Source organism: Amblyomma americanum, chromosome 1 (genome assembly GCF_052857255.1).
Source record: "Amblyomma americanum isolate KBUSLIRL-KWMA chromosome 1, ASM5285725v1, whole genome shotgun sequence".
In the NCBI taxonomy this organism is placed as follows: domain Eukaryota; kingdom Metazoa; phylum Arthropoda; class Arachnida; order Ixodida; family Ixodidae; genus Amblyomma; species Amblyomma americanum.
The window spans coordinates 106520253-106535388 of NC_135497.1; the positions used below are offsets into that span (position 1 = coordinate 106520253).

The 15136-nt window shown below is 45.2% G+C and overlaps 1 protein-coding gene across 4 annotated transcripts in view; it reads left to right on the forward strand.

Moving 5' to 3' along the window:
* Positions 1 to 15136, forward strand: part of LOC144113404 (exonuclease V-like) — a 41003-nt gene that overhangs the window by 2546 nt on the left and 23321 nt on the right. Inside the window, exons 2-3 of one of the 4 annotated variants that reach the window (XR_013310778.1) lie at positions 513 to 818; positions 6060 to 10077. Coding sequence is in view for 1 of the 4 variants with exons in the window: in XM_077646461.1 (XP_077502587.1) it covers positions 513 to 730 (218 nt within the window). In the remaining 3 variants the exon portion in view is untranslated. The other 3 variants (XR_013310780.1, XR_013310779.1, XM_077646461.1) reach the window with 3 other exon arrangements.

Sequence of the window (15136 nt, forward strand, 5' to 3'; positions counted from 1 at the left end):
CGTTATTGCTGCGGTAGGCCATGGCTGTCACCATAATGTGCTGCGAGCAGCACTGCTTCATACAGTTACCACTTTAGCCTATGCACTGGCTTGTTCATCCCAGCCAATGCACAGAGGCTGTTCTACCGCTCTTGCTCTTGTGGGCATTTTTCTCCTGCTCAAAAAGGTATTGGCTCATTTGCAGCATGAGGCATTTGGAATGCAGTCTGAAAACCTGTAACCTCCCTACTTTCAGTGTTTTCTATCACAAAAAAAGGGTGCCTTGGTTTTTGTTTAAAGGAGTATGGACACAAAACTTTTGGCTGCAGCTTTTCTTTGGGGCAGTGCACAAGACATAAGTATATGTGGGTCCCTGTGTGGAGTTCACTTGTGCCCAGTAAATAATTTATAACAAAATTTATTCTCGCATGTTATTTTATTTTCGACAACTGCACGGTGGCTATGATGGCTATGGGCATGATGGCACCGTGAGCGACGTGACATTGACGAAACATTTCGTCTTTTTGGTTCAGGTTCTTGGCTTTGTTCTACCTGGCTGTTCTGCTCACGAGAAGGCCTGGATTACCGACGGCGACCTGACAACGCTGAACTGCTGGAATACCGAGGGTTACGATGCTTTAAGGATCATCGAGCGACACGGCATCTGTCCCTGCGGGAACGATCCACCGCTGTTCACGGCCCTCGGCTTAACATCGACAGCCGCTGCGACATCAACGTCACACTGCTTTAAATCGAGTCACGCTCTGTTCATCAGCACTGGGCATGGTGGCACCGTGAGCGACATGACGTTGACGAACCATTTCATCTTTTTGGTTCAGGTGAGAAAAAATTTGGTAAATGCTATCCTAGCAACAATGTGTTCCTTCTGGTGCTGCCGTGCCAGCGTGGAGAGCAATCCTGGCCCGAACACGCAAGAGCGTGCTTCTGAAATCTGTAAAATGGCTGCCGACATAGCTGTCATTAGAAATGAAAATAAAGCTGCTACTGAATCACTCGCAGCAATACACGCTAAGCTAGATTCATTAGCTGAAATCGACAGCAAACTTAAAAAAGTTGAAAGTACAATTAGCCAAATAGAGCGAACTTTTTCTCACTTTGCGCAAAAGAAGTGGCTGACAGGGTTATCAAGTATAGGTTAAAGATGTCAATTGCAGGAATCGAAAGACTGCACCGCCTTGGGTATAAGAAGGAAGATAAAACTCGGCCTGTGATAGTAAGGCTGCTTGATTTCAGGGACAAAGTTAAGATTCTCAGGAATTGTTCCGAGCTGAAGGGATCAAGTTGGTCTGTAAGCGAAGGCTTTTCTTTAAGGGTTTGAAATATCAGGAAGCAGCTTTGGGACAGTGCCAAGCCGAACAGAGATAATAAAGAGAAGGTTTTCTTAGTTTTCGATAAGATTAGATTAAACGTAGAGCTGTTTGCCTGGGATGAAGTACAGCAAGAAAGGGTACCCATTGAATAAAACGAGCCCAACTAAACAGTAAACTACATTTTGGTGAGACAGCCCAAAGCGTAACAGTAGTGAACGTAAATGCGAGAACCGTAGCCAACAAGGTGGCTGAGCTTGAAGCCTTCCTGCTTGAACACACACCTGATATTACTACTATTGCTGAAACTTGACTTTCTCCTCACATATCTAGTGATGACATCTCACCCGGTTACACTGTCCTCCGAAAAGACAGATGCTCTCGGGTGTGGTGGGGGGTGTAGCGATTCTGATAAAAAATAGCTTTCATGTTACACCGATGCCTGACATTATCAATATTGAAGCACTTTGGTGCAAAGTTCTCATAGGCAAACTGGCTTTCTATGTAGGGACAATGTATCGACCTCCAGGCTCTAGCTCCGATGTATTACATGAATTAATTGAATACATGCAATGTCACCTTAAGTGCTCAAATAGAATTATACTAACCGGTGACTTTAATCTTGCCGGAATATCATGGGTATTCTTCAAAAGTGGTAAAGTGGATAGCGCTTGCGCAGAGGCCCTTTTGGACATGACTTTTAACTTTGTCTTAAGCAGATTATCCTTCAACCCACACGTGTCACCGAGAACTGCCAAAACATTCTAGACCTTACTTTAGTTAGTGATAAGCTTGCCTGTGAAGGGCTTTCTTCGGAAACAGTTGATGGCTTGGTTGATGACAAGGCGACCAAGTCAACTTTTTCATGCGAGGTAAAGTCCGTTGAAAGAATAAGAAGGTTAGTCTACGATTGGGATCGCTCTGACGACTTCAGAATTCTTGAATATTTGGAACAGTCTTATGACGAGTTCCACTGTCATTTTAGCAATTCTGATGTGTCGACCGAAAAGCTGTGGTTAATTTTCAAAAATAACATTCAGCACTGCTTGACAAAGCATGTGCCAACTAAAGTCAAGAGTATACGGAAAGTTAACGCCTGGATAACACAAAAAATCATACAGGTGAAACGCAAAATTTCCAGGCTGAGGAAACTCAGGAACAAATTTTCATTGCCTGGGTACACTGAAAAAATTTGTGAAAATTCCCGTGCGCTCAATGTAGCCATAAGCCATAAAGTTATCGAAAGCAAAATACCAAAATGTTACCCTTAGTAATTTCTTGAAATCTTCCCCTCAAAATGGCGATTCAAGGTTCCATAAGCAATCTAGTCTGCTGCCAAGGGAAGCTCTAATGAGAGCAGAAGAGTTTAACCATTATTTTAAATCTGTTTACTGCTGACAATGCCATATTACCTGACAGAGACCTACTGATATCTGATGGAACATCAAAACTTGAGGAAATAACAGGAACTGAACCTGGCATCCTGTCCTTGTTGCTTGCCATTGATGTCAAAAAGTCCAGTGGTCCAGACAATATCCCTAATCTTTTCCTTAGAAGATATGCAATATGGATATGCAAATACCTTAGGCTTGTCTGTGAGAAATCACTTAAAACTTGTGAATTACCACACGACTGGAAAATAGCTAAAATAATTCCTGTTCATAAGAGTGGAAGTTATGACAACCCTTCTAACTATCGCCCCATTTCTATCACTTCTACAACTTGTAAAATTCTTGAACACATTATTCTGTAACATATCGTGACTTAGTTGGAAGTAAATAATTTCATTTGCAGCAGCCAACACGGTTTCCATAAAGGCTTGTCAACTACAACGCAATTAATTGAAACCATTCATGACCTCGCCTTTACTATAGACAATCGTGGGCAAACAGACATTCTATTTCTATATCTATCCAAAGCATTTGACAGAGTATCGCACCCAAAAATGTTTCACACACTACACATATTGTTTGGTTCTGGGAATATAACACAATGGCTTCAGGCTTATCTGACAAATCGATTCCAGTTTGTTGAATATGAAGGGCAATGTTCAGGATGTGCTGAAGTAGTGTCCAGTGTGCCTCAAGGCACAGTATTACTTTTTCCTATCTTCATAAACGACATGGCAGACAACATCGACTGTACGGTCTGTATGTTTGCAGACGACTGTATCATTTACAAAGAAATTAGTAACTATGAAGATCAATTAATTCTTAACAACTCACTAGTGCAAGTTTCCGAATGGTGCAAACACTGGCAGATGACGCTTAACTTAGATAAAACTGTCTCTATGACAGTAACCAGGAAAAAAAATCCTCTAATATTTACTTATGGCATTAAGAACCAGAAACTAAATAAAGTTGAAGAACATAAGCACTTTGGAATTTTGATCTCATCGGATTTGAAATGGAATAGGCATGTTTCGTATATAACATCTAAGGCACGTACTGCGCTCTATTCGTTGAGGCGTTCCTTAACATCTGCTGAACCTGACAACAAATTATTAGCGTATACCTCACTTGTTCGTTCAGTACTAGAATATAGCATAATTTCTTGGTTTCCGTCGATTAACCACTGCATTGATCAATTAGAAAGCGTTCAGCGAAAGGCCATTAGATTCATCTATAACAAGTACCGCCAAAGCGATTCCCCTACAGCACTGTTGCGCAAAGCTGGTCTTCCAACAATACAAAATAGGGCCAAATTCTTGCGGCTAAAGTTTCTTTTTCTACTTTTAAATGATGCTTTCAAAATAGATAAAAATAAGTACTTGTAATTTTCTAAATCATTAAACTCGAGAACAAAGAATACTAAGCACATTACCGAGTACAGATTTCATAGTGACACATTCAGATCTTCGTTCTTTCCACAAGCCATCCAAGATTGGAATGCGTTGCCGAATGATGAGGTCACCTGTAGTTTGTTTGATGCTTTTTTGGAAGGTCAGAATAAGTGCACTGTTTTGGAAATGTTTGTTTTTATTTTGTTTTCTGTGCGCATGATTTATCGGATTGCATTGCCTTGTTCCTTTTTTCAAGTTATTTTGCAAGCAATTATTACTATTTTCATTCCTGCACTAACCAGACCGTAAACGTTTTTTTATGTGTGTATGTAATTTATCCCTGTCCTGCGAAAGCCTCCACAATGAGGCTAGCAGTATGGTATAAATAAAAAAAAAAATGTCAGAGTTCAGTACATGTCATGTGAGGTACAAAAAACTGATATAATCGCTGCTTCATCATATTAATTCACTAAAATGCTTACACCAGCCTGTTAAAAAGCTGGAATGAAGGATACAGTAGCGAACACGGGCTGCGGCAGCTGCATTTCATTGGAGGCAAAATGCAAAAATATCCATGTGGTGCACAATATCAGTGCAGGTTAACTTATCCAGAACCCTCCACTACAGCATCTCATGGCCAACGTGCAGCTTTGGGATGTCAAACCTTACAGAACACAAGATACCATATGATGCAACAAACGAAGACAGGACTAATATTGCTGTCTTTGTATGCCTCCCATGATCTGATCTGAACTTTGGCTGTTTAAGCTGTAATCGAAACAATTTGAGAAAAAATTAAGTTATAAAGCACAGCTAAATAGCACGTGGCAATTTATGTTTACTGATGTCTTGTACGTCATTAAAATGAACGCAACCAAATTTGGTGCCTGTACTAGTTTGAAAGCTGAGAAAAGAGGCGGTGTAGTTATAAATGAATACACTTGCAAATGTCTGTAACATATCTTTGTATGTGGAGGTATTCTGTAGAAAAATAAGCACTTTAAAGCTCATTGGGTTGGCTTTCGCACATTACATATTTATAAAATGTCGCTCGCATTTCTTATGCAGCAAATAAAGAAACCGTTTGTGTATATTATGAAATAAAACAGTGAAGTGATTTCCGCGACAAGACTACGCACGGCGACACCATTTTATATATATGTAATGCGTGAAAGCAAACTCCACGAGCTTTAAAATACATATTTTTGAAGTTTTATATTTCGAACCACATTGAAATTTCAAAACTAAGCTCAACATCAAGCTTGCCAGCCTTCAATTTCACGGTATAATCTCAGCCCCTAAAGCAAAAAATGAACTGTTTAGTTAAATTTAGTTAATTCATCTCTTAATTATTGAGCTGTATCAGGTACATAATGTCTGCCATGCTGCAGAATCCACCTGCACACACCTCATTGTCGTATCTCTCATGCCTATTCCAGGAAAAATCTGTATTGAATAATTTGAACCACATGGTATAAGCATGAGTACTGCTTGACAAAATGATGCCACTATGAGTCCGATAAGCATTTGCATTCAGGTGTCTAGCTTCTAAGACTTAATTTTTGAACTTCTCCTAGGGCTGGCCCATCACATGCGTAAAGCCCGTTAAAAAAGATTGAAAATTATCAACGAAGGGCTGAAAAATTTCTTTATAAGCACAGGACATCAGCTACATTCTGTGCAATGCCGTCAACTCATTATCTGCATGCTTTTCAAATGCGAGCCCCTCCTCTATCCTTTCGCAAGCTCTGCTGGTTGAAAAAAAACTTCCAGCTCCTACCACGACCCGCTGCGTTAGCTCAGTGGTTAGGGCTGCTGAGCCCGAGGCACGCTATCAAGCCCGACCGCGGCAGTCGCGTGTCGCTGGAGGGGAAATGTAAAAGACGCCCGTATGCAGTGTGTCGAACATCCAGAGTTCTCTACCAAAGCGCCTCTTTCTTTTTCCCTTCGTTCCTTCCCTCATGGCGCAGTTGAGGCGCCCACCTCCAGGGATGTGAAGCAGCTTCCTGCTTCTTTTCCTCAAGACTTTTTTTTTCTTTTTTCGCACATGCACAGTTTGGGTTGGCAATGGGCACAAGCAACAGATGATGGCTTCTGCAACCACAGACTCCTGAGACCTTCCATTTCGCAGGCACAGTTGGCACCTCGTGGAAGCTCATCGCACCTGCATTGCCCATGTGTGGTTGTTTTCAACAAACTTTCTGTTTAGCAGACAAATTTTTGTGCACTCCCCTGGGGGCTTTTACTGGTTTTAGTGCCAATTTAACAGCCAATTCCCTTCCCATTACTAAACTACGCTCTTGACCTTGCATCTACTTTTTAAAAATTGAACATGTCCTGCATGGCTATTCCGAAACTCTAATGCTTCGAAGATTCCTGCGGCGCCATCGTGCACCGAGGTATCAAATTTTTGCCGTTAACACTTCGTCCTCAAGCACCTGCAGCCCTATAGCCGCGAAAATTAAATACGCCATTTGGAATTGTCAGAAAGGTTATCTCTTAATCTTAGATTTATCCTTATCTCGGCTTATCCAACATTTTCTTTTCCCAGAGAGTACTTCCTGAGGATCGTAATTTATGTTTCAAGGTTGCCTTGCTATCGGTTTCTTCATTTTCACATTTGTATTTATTAGCAAGTCATCTATAGTTATTCGCCTCCATGTAGTATCGATACTGCATCGGTATAAGTACTTGGAAGATTTTTGCCACCCATCGTTTCTCATTCATATGCTTCAGCCGTGACGGCGATGTTAATGACCTTGTTGAATATTTTGAAAAGATTGTTAGTCTGTGCATTAAGTTGTTTGTTCCCGTCAAAACGAAGAAAAGAAATCCTACTCTCCCTTGGATTAATCGAGATGTTTTGCAGATGTCACGTCGTGTGTCTCGGCTGAGGCGCATGACACGTAACAATAACCCTGATTCCATTGCTCGATTTCAAGCTGCGAAAAATGAGCTTCGTAATAAAATGCACTCTGCTAAAGATTTCTATTTCTGCGTTCAGCTTCAAGGGCTGCTTAGCAATAACCCTCGTAAATTTTGGCGATCTGTCCTACCCTCAGGCACTTCATCTACCTCATTCGTTATTAATGGAGAAATTGTCTCTGACCCCGCTGAAATATCTGATGCATTTAATGTTTACTTTCATTCTGTCTTTGCACGTGATAATAACATCATTCCATCTTTCTGTCTTCCTAATCATGACCGTTCTATCTCTGATATCACGGTTAGCACTCAGGGCGTTTTAAATCTTATCTTGCACCTTGACTCAAAAAAATGCGCTGGACCGGACAGTATCCCAAATACCTTCCTTGCACGTTATTCTCTTTGGTCGTGTCGATATCTCTCAATTATATTTCAACAATCTCTTTCTACTGGCATTGTCCCTTCCTCATGGAAACTTGCCAATGTACTCCCGCTCTATAAATCCGGCAACAAACAACTTCTTTCTAACTATAGGCCGATCTCTTTAACTGCACATTCATGTAAGATCCTAGAGCACATTATTTATAAACACATCATGGAATTTCTTGAAGCAACTAAACTTCTGTCAAGGGCTCAACACGGGTTTCGCAAGGGATTTAGTACAGTGACTCAGTTAACAGAATTTGCGCATGACATTTTTCTCAGCATAGATGCCGGTAACCAAATCGATGCCATATTCATCGATTTCTCAAAAGCTTTTGATACGGTTCTTCACTCTAAACTGTTATGCAAACTAAAAGTCATTCTCAATAACTCTCAACTCGTTGACTGGATTGCCGATTTTCTCTCGCACCGCTCCCAGTCTGTTCGCTTCAATTCTGTCGATTCTTCGAAAGCTGACGTAACCTCAGGTGTTCCCCAAGGATCTGTCCTTGGCCCTTTGTTGTTTTTACTTTATATTAATGATTTGCCTGACAGTATAACCTCAAAGATCCGTCTATACGCCGATGATTGTGTATTGTACCACACTATTAACTCTGTCAGTGATCACTTCCTTCTGAATGAGTCTTTTGGTATATTCTGTGATTGGTGCAATACGTGGCAGATGAAAATCAACTTCAGCAAAACAGTTGTCATGTCTTTCACCAACCGCCTATGCCCTTCTAATTACAATTATTCATGCCCTTCTAATTACGATTATTCATCCCTGCAAAGGGTACATGAATATAAATATCTTGGCGCTGTTTTTTCACACAATATGTCATGGTCAAAACACATCGATCATATCACAGCTAAAGCTCTTAAAAAGGTAGGTTACTTGAGGCGCACAGTACGGGATGCTCCTAAAGAGACGAAACTGGTCATGTATAAAACTCTAATTCGCCCTATTCTTGAATACGCTTCCAATGTTTGGAATCCATATAAGCAATGTGAAATTGATCAAATAGAATCTGTACAACGAAAAGCTGTAAGATTTATTTTTCGCCGCTACGACTTTCATTTTTCACCCTCATCTGCGATATCTTCCTTAAACTTAAGTCCGCTCGCATCCCGCCGGAAAACTGAGTCCTTAAATCTTCTTCACTCAATAGTGCATTCTGCTAATTGCCTCTCAGAGAGTAAGCATATCACGTTTTCAAAACCATCTCTAACCAGGAGCCATCACGATCTTAATATCCAACCCTTTTTTGCCCGTACTAACGCTTTCAAATACAGTTTTTTTCCGCGTACCGTGGAGAGTTGGAACTCTTTAAATGGAAATATACGTGCCTTTTCTGTGTCTGATTTTGCGTCCGAAATTGAGACGTAGCATTATATGATGTTGTATGCAGCGTTTGTTTCACATTTTGCCATGTACCCCTTTATGCGCGCAACTGTACCGCATGATATATGTAGCCACTCCTGCTATAGCCCCTGGAATGGGGCTGCAGTATTTTCAAATAAATAAAAAACCTTTCTTCACACTGCACCTTACTTTTTGTCACACACACTTCGATTGTTGACCACCCTATACCACCTTCAACTACTTCATTAGTAGTGTTTCCATGTGCCCCCATGGCAAAGCTACCGAATGTCCTATGTTTTATTTCATGTGCCGAATTTGCAGACCCCAAGCAAACCATAGCGTTTGCAAACGTCAAGCCCGGTGACATTGCACCTTTCTATATTTCCCGAATAATTTCATATTTGTTATATCTCCAAAGCACGCGATTCATGGCAGTTGCGTTTCTTTTTGCTTTCTTTAAAATTTCCTCCCTTCGGTCTCACATGCGGTCTGTGGCATAATTTATCCAGATACCAAGATACTTGTACGCCTTGACTATAAATACGTAGTGTGATCGTACCGGGCCTGCCAACTCTTGCAGGCCTCTTGCACTTTCTACTAGAAGAACGATGTCATCGGCATATATCAATCCCGGTATACAACTTGTCTTCAGTGGGCGTCTTTGCCTCCACAACACAGTAAACTCTAACCTGCTGGTTTCTATCAAACCCTAAAACTTATCTAGTGACTCTATCAAACACAGACATTGCACGCCATCTTCCAGCAGGCTGCCAAAATGCTTCGAAGTGCCTTTCAGCCATGCACAATAAGCGAGCTTTGTATCCCTTAAGAGTGCTTAATCATGTCCGTGTCAGCCCCCTGAATGGGCAAGATGTCATCTGGGCACCACTGCAATGTCTACGCCGGAGGAAAAGAAGCAGGGGTTGTGGAGCACTGTATGCGATGTGCCCAACGTGTGTCGAGAGCTCTGCTGCTGCGGAGTACATGTTCAGCCTGCATTGTTTAAAAAGGCCGACTTACGTCAAATATAGATTGCAGCTCTGCTGCTGCAGAGTACGTGTTCAGCCGGCATAGTTTAAAAATGCCGACTTGCGTCAAATATAGAGTGCTACGGTGAACAGAATGAAATACGAGGCAAGTACGAAAGCACGGGTAAGTACTGTTTTTTAAACGGTTGACCTAACTGCATGTCCATCGTCATACGTTTAGCATTCAATGGCCGTGTCACCGTGTTATGGGAACATGCAAATATATGCTTGGAGCATTTGGGACAGGGTGAATAAATGTCTCCTTTGTGAACTTGGAAGCCTGTTTGCTTGCTGCGACCCACTCTGCTGCTCTCCTCCCTATGGAGTTGGCATGCGCCGCAGCGGTGCTCCACTGCATACGTGTGGTGACGGCTAGTTGGGCCTCCGGCACGCGCGAAGCTCGATCTCATGATGGTTGATGACCTGTACCTATCTTTGTAACGTCAACACTGACCGAGTAAAACCCTGTGCCAGTGCTGCTGCCTGGCCACGCAAAGAAAAGTGCAGCCCAAAGCTACAGTGTTGAGTTTCTGTGTTTACTCGTTAGCGGCATCGATATATGTACTCATTCTGAAATAGCGCGTTGGCTTGCAGTATGACCAGTAGAAGCCAATGAATTTGGTGGAGTGAGGCAATCCGCCATGTGCCCATTTTGGTCTCTGGAACCGGCTCGCATTTGCATTTGTAGTTCGAGTGCCCGGCCAAGTATTAAATAACTGGATAACCCTTCGTCCAGCTAGGTTAGCCGAATTATCGTATACCCCAGATTTCGTAGTATCGCCCTACTACGCACGTTCATAATTCGTGGCTCGCAACAAGCCAGCCTCTGAGGGTTTGAGAGTATGGCTGACAAGACCGTATCAGACCTATTTGTGCACGTATTCCCGCATTACTGTGCAAAGGGCAGGCATGCAGATGAACAGTTTGTAGCAATTAATGCTCACTTCATGATTGACGGCTGCCTCATCGTTTCGCGGCCTTCTAACAACATAGGTTTGAGAAAATCGCGTACGAAGTTCTTGCGCTCACTGGAGGCGTTTGCCCCAGTGGTGGACAAGGGGCCAGTGGACGCAACGGCATCGTTGTAAGTCGCAGTACAATAAACTCGATTACTGCAAATTATGTCTTCAATTACGGCGTCGTGCAGCGTTTGCATCTTGCCATATAGCCGCTGCTCCCGTATGCGCCGTGTCGTATACCGCCTCGCTTGGCTGCCCGAAAGCTTGCGTTCAAGAAATGGCGCCACAGCGCTCCAGAAATGGCGACACTGAAAATTGGTTTCTGAGGGAACGAAATGGCGCAGTAATTGTCTCACATATGTCGATGGACACTCGAACCGCGCTGTAAGGGAATGGAGGAGGAAGATGGGACTTAAATAGGAAAGAGGTGCCGTAGTGGAAGTCTCCGGAACTTTTTCGTTCACCTGGGGAACGTGCACTGACATCGCACTGGACACCAGCGCCTTTTGCGTTTCGCCTCCATCGAAACGCGGCCGCCGCGGTCGGGTTCGCACCCGGGTACTCCTGCTCAGTAGCCACCGCGGCGGGTAAATATCGGCACTCAAATTTATTTCGACCCGCCGCGGTGGCTCAGTGTAGGGCTCGGCTACTGATCCGGAGTTCCCGGGTTCGAACCCGACCGCGGCGGCTGCGTTTTTATGGAGGCAGAACGCTAAAGCGTCCGTGTGCTGGGCTATGTTAGTGCACGTTAAAGATCCCCAGGTGGTCGTAATTATTCCGGAGCCCTCCACTACGACACCTCTTTCACTCCCTCCTTTATTCCTTCCCTTACGGCGCGGTTAAGGTGTCCGCCGATATATATGAGACAGATACTGCGCCATTTCCTTTCCCCAAAAACCAATTATTAAATTTATTTCGCAGGGATGGTCAAACAGTGGCTCGCGAGCTGCATGTGGCTCCTGGCGTGTCCAAGTGCGCCTAGCGACTTTCATCTGTAACCCCCCCCCCTTTTTTCTGCCGAATAAAGACAGCTTCTCATATGTTTTAGAAGAGCCATAGAGTTTCTAAATATTAAACTATGAGAAGAGAAGCGCACGCAGGAACACTAGGCAGCTGTAGAGTTATAATAGATTAGACAGGCAGGCAGGCAAAAAAAAAACGAGAATATGAAAGCGCACAAGGAGAGAAGAAAAAAATAGCTCTAGAAAGCACAAAAACACGCAAGGGCTAAAGTCAGGAGGTGGGGGGCTGTTCCAGTTAGCGCCATCCTGCGGAGAATGCCAAAATGACTTGGAGGAAAAAAATTTTACACGCCCCCCCCCCGCTTTTTTTATTGCCGCTCTTCAGTAAATCTATTATCAGTTGTGGAGCTTTGCATATGCCTGTCTGGCCACCCATGTTACTGTCCTCTCCTAAAGTCCCGTTATCCTCCCCTTGTCCCTGCCGCCTCCTTCGGCGCTCTCTTTGAACAGTTCAGTCGTTGCCATGTGGTCGAGGTCAACGTTACTGTACAGTTACTAGAAAAAAAAACTCAGTTTCACGACTCCCCCTGGCTCCCCAAACCGCCCCAACGTCTATAGATACCGACCAGCGAAGGAGAGTGTCCCGAGCGGCGTCCCCAGAACTAACGGCGCTGATGTAAGACTCGACTTCAGCGCCGCAAGTTCGCGTGGCCGCCACTGGGGACACCTCTCCGGGCGGAGCTGTGAAACTGGGTTTGTTCTAGCAACACTGGTCAAGGTTGCTGCTACCGTATTTATCAGCAGAGAGGGCAGAATTTATCTCCTTTTATGCTTTAAAGGTACGAAGACTTGTTAACTATTATTAACAGATTGATGCAATGAATGAAGGGAACTGCTGCTGATGGCATCATAAATTGTTTCTTGTAGGCATTGTACAGTAGAAAATTGAAGCGGCCAGCTGATCCTTCAAAACTTGTAGCGATGACTGCGTAAGCATGTAGTAGCGTACGCGGGGCAGAACAACTAGATCAGCGGTATTTTCATCATTATTCTCTTCAGCGCCCACGGAGGCTAGGATCAAAGTGGTGTTTCGTTTGGTGTTTGTCTTCATGACATCCCTGCGTGTTTCACGCTAGGGGCGTCCCGTCCTTTGTCGCCATGGCGCCGTCGGCTCCTTGAAGTCCTTCGAAGGCGCTGATATTCGATGTCGTCGTCCCTTCGGCTACCAGTCCTGGGACCATCGTTTACGCGGTGCCCTCAATGGTGGGTTTATCCGAAGTCCACTGTATGGGAGCCCAGAGATTCCAGGTTACTGTGAAGGGCATGGCTTCCATGTCTCCAATCGTTGACGCCGTCGCTGCGGGCCAGTTGGGCTGTCGCAGGGAAGTGCTGTTTCGGACGCGGGATATGCGCATGAAGATGCCTGTCGCGTCAACAATCCTCAACTACCTGCGCGTCGCTGGTCATCGGGTGACGTTTGGCTGCCGAGGAATGCAGCGCGTTTGCCGGCACTGTGGCTTCTCAGGCCACTTTTGGGCGCAGTGCTCAGCACCTTTCTGCGGACGCTGCGGTGTACACGGCCACAGAGCGAAGGCTGTGCCCCGTCCTGCCTACGCTGCAGCGATGACCACCCGATGGTGGCGTGTCTTGTGCGCCGCGCCTATTCGGACGCGGCCGCAGGTACAACGTGGATTGGACCGGCGAGCCTACTGGGCAGCCATCCTCAGCAGTGCCCTGGACTAGGGGGACCAACCCTGTGGAAAGAAGACGGAAGACACCATCAGAATCACAACTCTTTGAGAGCACAATAAATGTTTTTCCTCCTCCCCCGCTCACACTAGTGCCGGCCCCCTCTGGCCAGCTAGCTGGGAAGATGGCGAGCCTAGAGGAGGCAGAAGTGGACCCTGTGGAGGGCCCTACGTCAAGTGCGCTGCCGCGTTTCGATTCTGGTACAGATTCTAGAGGGGGCAGCGCCCCCCCCCCCCCCCACCCAGTCTCCAATTGCTTGCACTTGGATCAGATTTGTGACAATTGAAACACTTCAGTTCTCGGACTCTTTATGCAAAGCACAGTGGGGCTGAGCTACTTGGCTTCGTAGCACTTCGTATATGAGTAACCTAAACCAGTCATGTCCCAACAGGAGTCGACTGTCTGACCCGTGTACATGATCATGATTAGCAGAATTTAAGCAAACTATGCACAAACTTTTTAACCAATTGATCGCTCCTCGTGCGCACATCTATAAAGCTGCCCATTTCAGTTCGTTTTATATTGCCGCGAATCTTTGCACCGTTTGATCGTTCGCATTCAAAACCGCCGGCACATGGCTTTATCATTTTGTTTCGTAATGCTAGATGCAACTGCGGATCGGCGTTCCCCTCTGATGCATGCATGGTGTAACGAGCTGTACACAGTCGGTACCAGTGCCTCATTGGAGCCTCGTCCCTTTCCGCGGCAGCCTGGCGTGGGATTCGTGGCTCGTCTGCGCACCCCGAGTTGATGCGCTTTGCACGGCGTTCTAGCATTCATAACTCCGCGTTGACCGGAACGCCCTCCTCTGCGTCACATCAGACTCGTGATTGCATGCGTGTCTTGGCGCACTTCAGAGCCTTCGCGTGTTCAGATATCGCAGTCGAAGTAAGGGCTATAGAGACGCATCCATTGTTGCCTGGGTTGCCGGTGGCCAGCCAGGAGGTACACGATGCGCTTTGTGCTGTTCCCACATTATAGGAGGTCAGGACAGTTTTAGAGTCGATGAAGCGTGGGTCAGCGCATGGGCCAGATGGGCTCCCTGCGGAATTTAGCTTTGAAGCGAAAAGCTCCACTACGCCAGCTTTGCGAGCCGTCAGCGGGGCCGCAAGTTTGACCTTGTATGTAGCTAGAGGTCACAATGGCCGCAAGTTTGGTTTGGTTTATGAGGGTTTAACGTCCCAAAGCCACCCAGGCTATGAGAGACGCCGTAGTGAAGGGCTTTGGAAATTTCGACCACCCGGAGTTCTTTAACGTGCACTGACATCGCACAGTACACGGGCCTCTAGAATTTCTCCTCCATCGAAATTCGACTGCCGCGGCCGGAATCGAACCCGCGTCTTTCGGGCCAGCAGCCGAGCGCCGTAACCACTCAGCCACCGCGGCGGCTCAATGGCCGCAAGTTTCACCTTGATTGTAGGTAGAGGTCAAACCATGAGCATAACTGGTGGTAGTCAGGTTCGACACATGACTTCAGCGACACCAGCGGCTGTTACACCATCGCGACTTTGTCTTTGACCTTTGACCTCAACCTTTGACCTTGATCTCCAGTCAAGCGGGAAAGCGTCTGCCGGCATCGCATGCGCAGGTCATGAAAGTGGGTTCTGCATAAAACACCGACCCGCCGCGGTGGCTCGG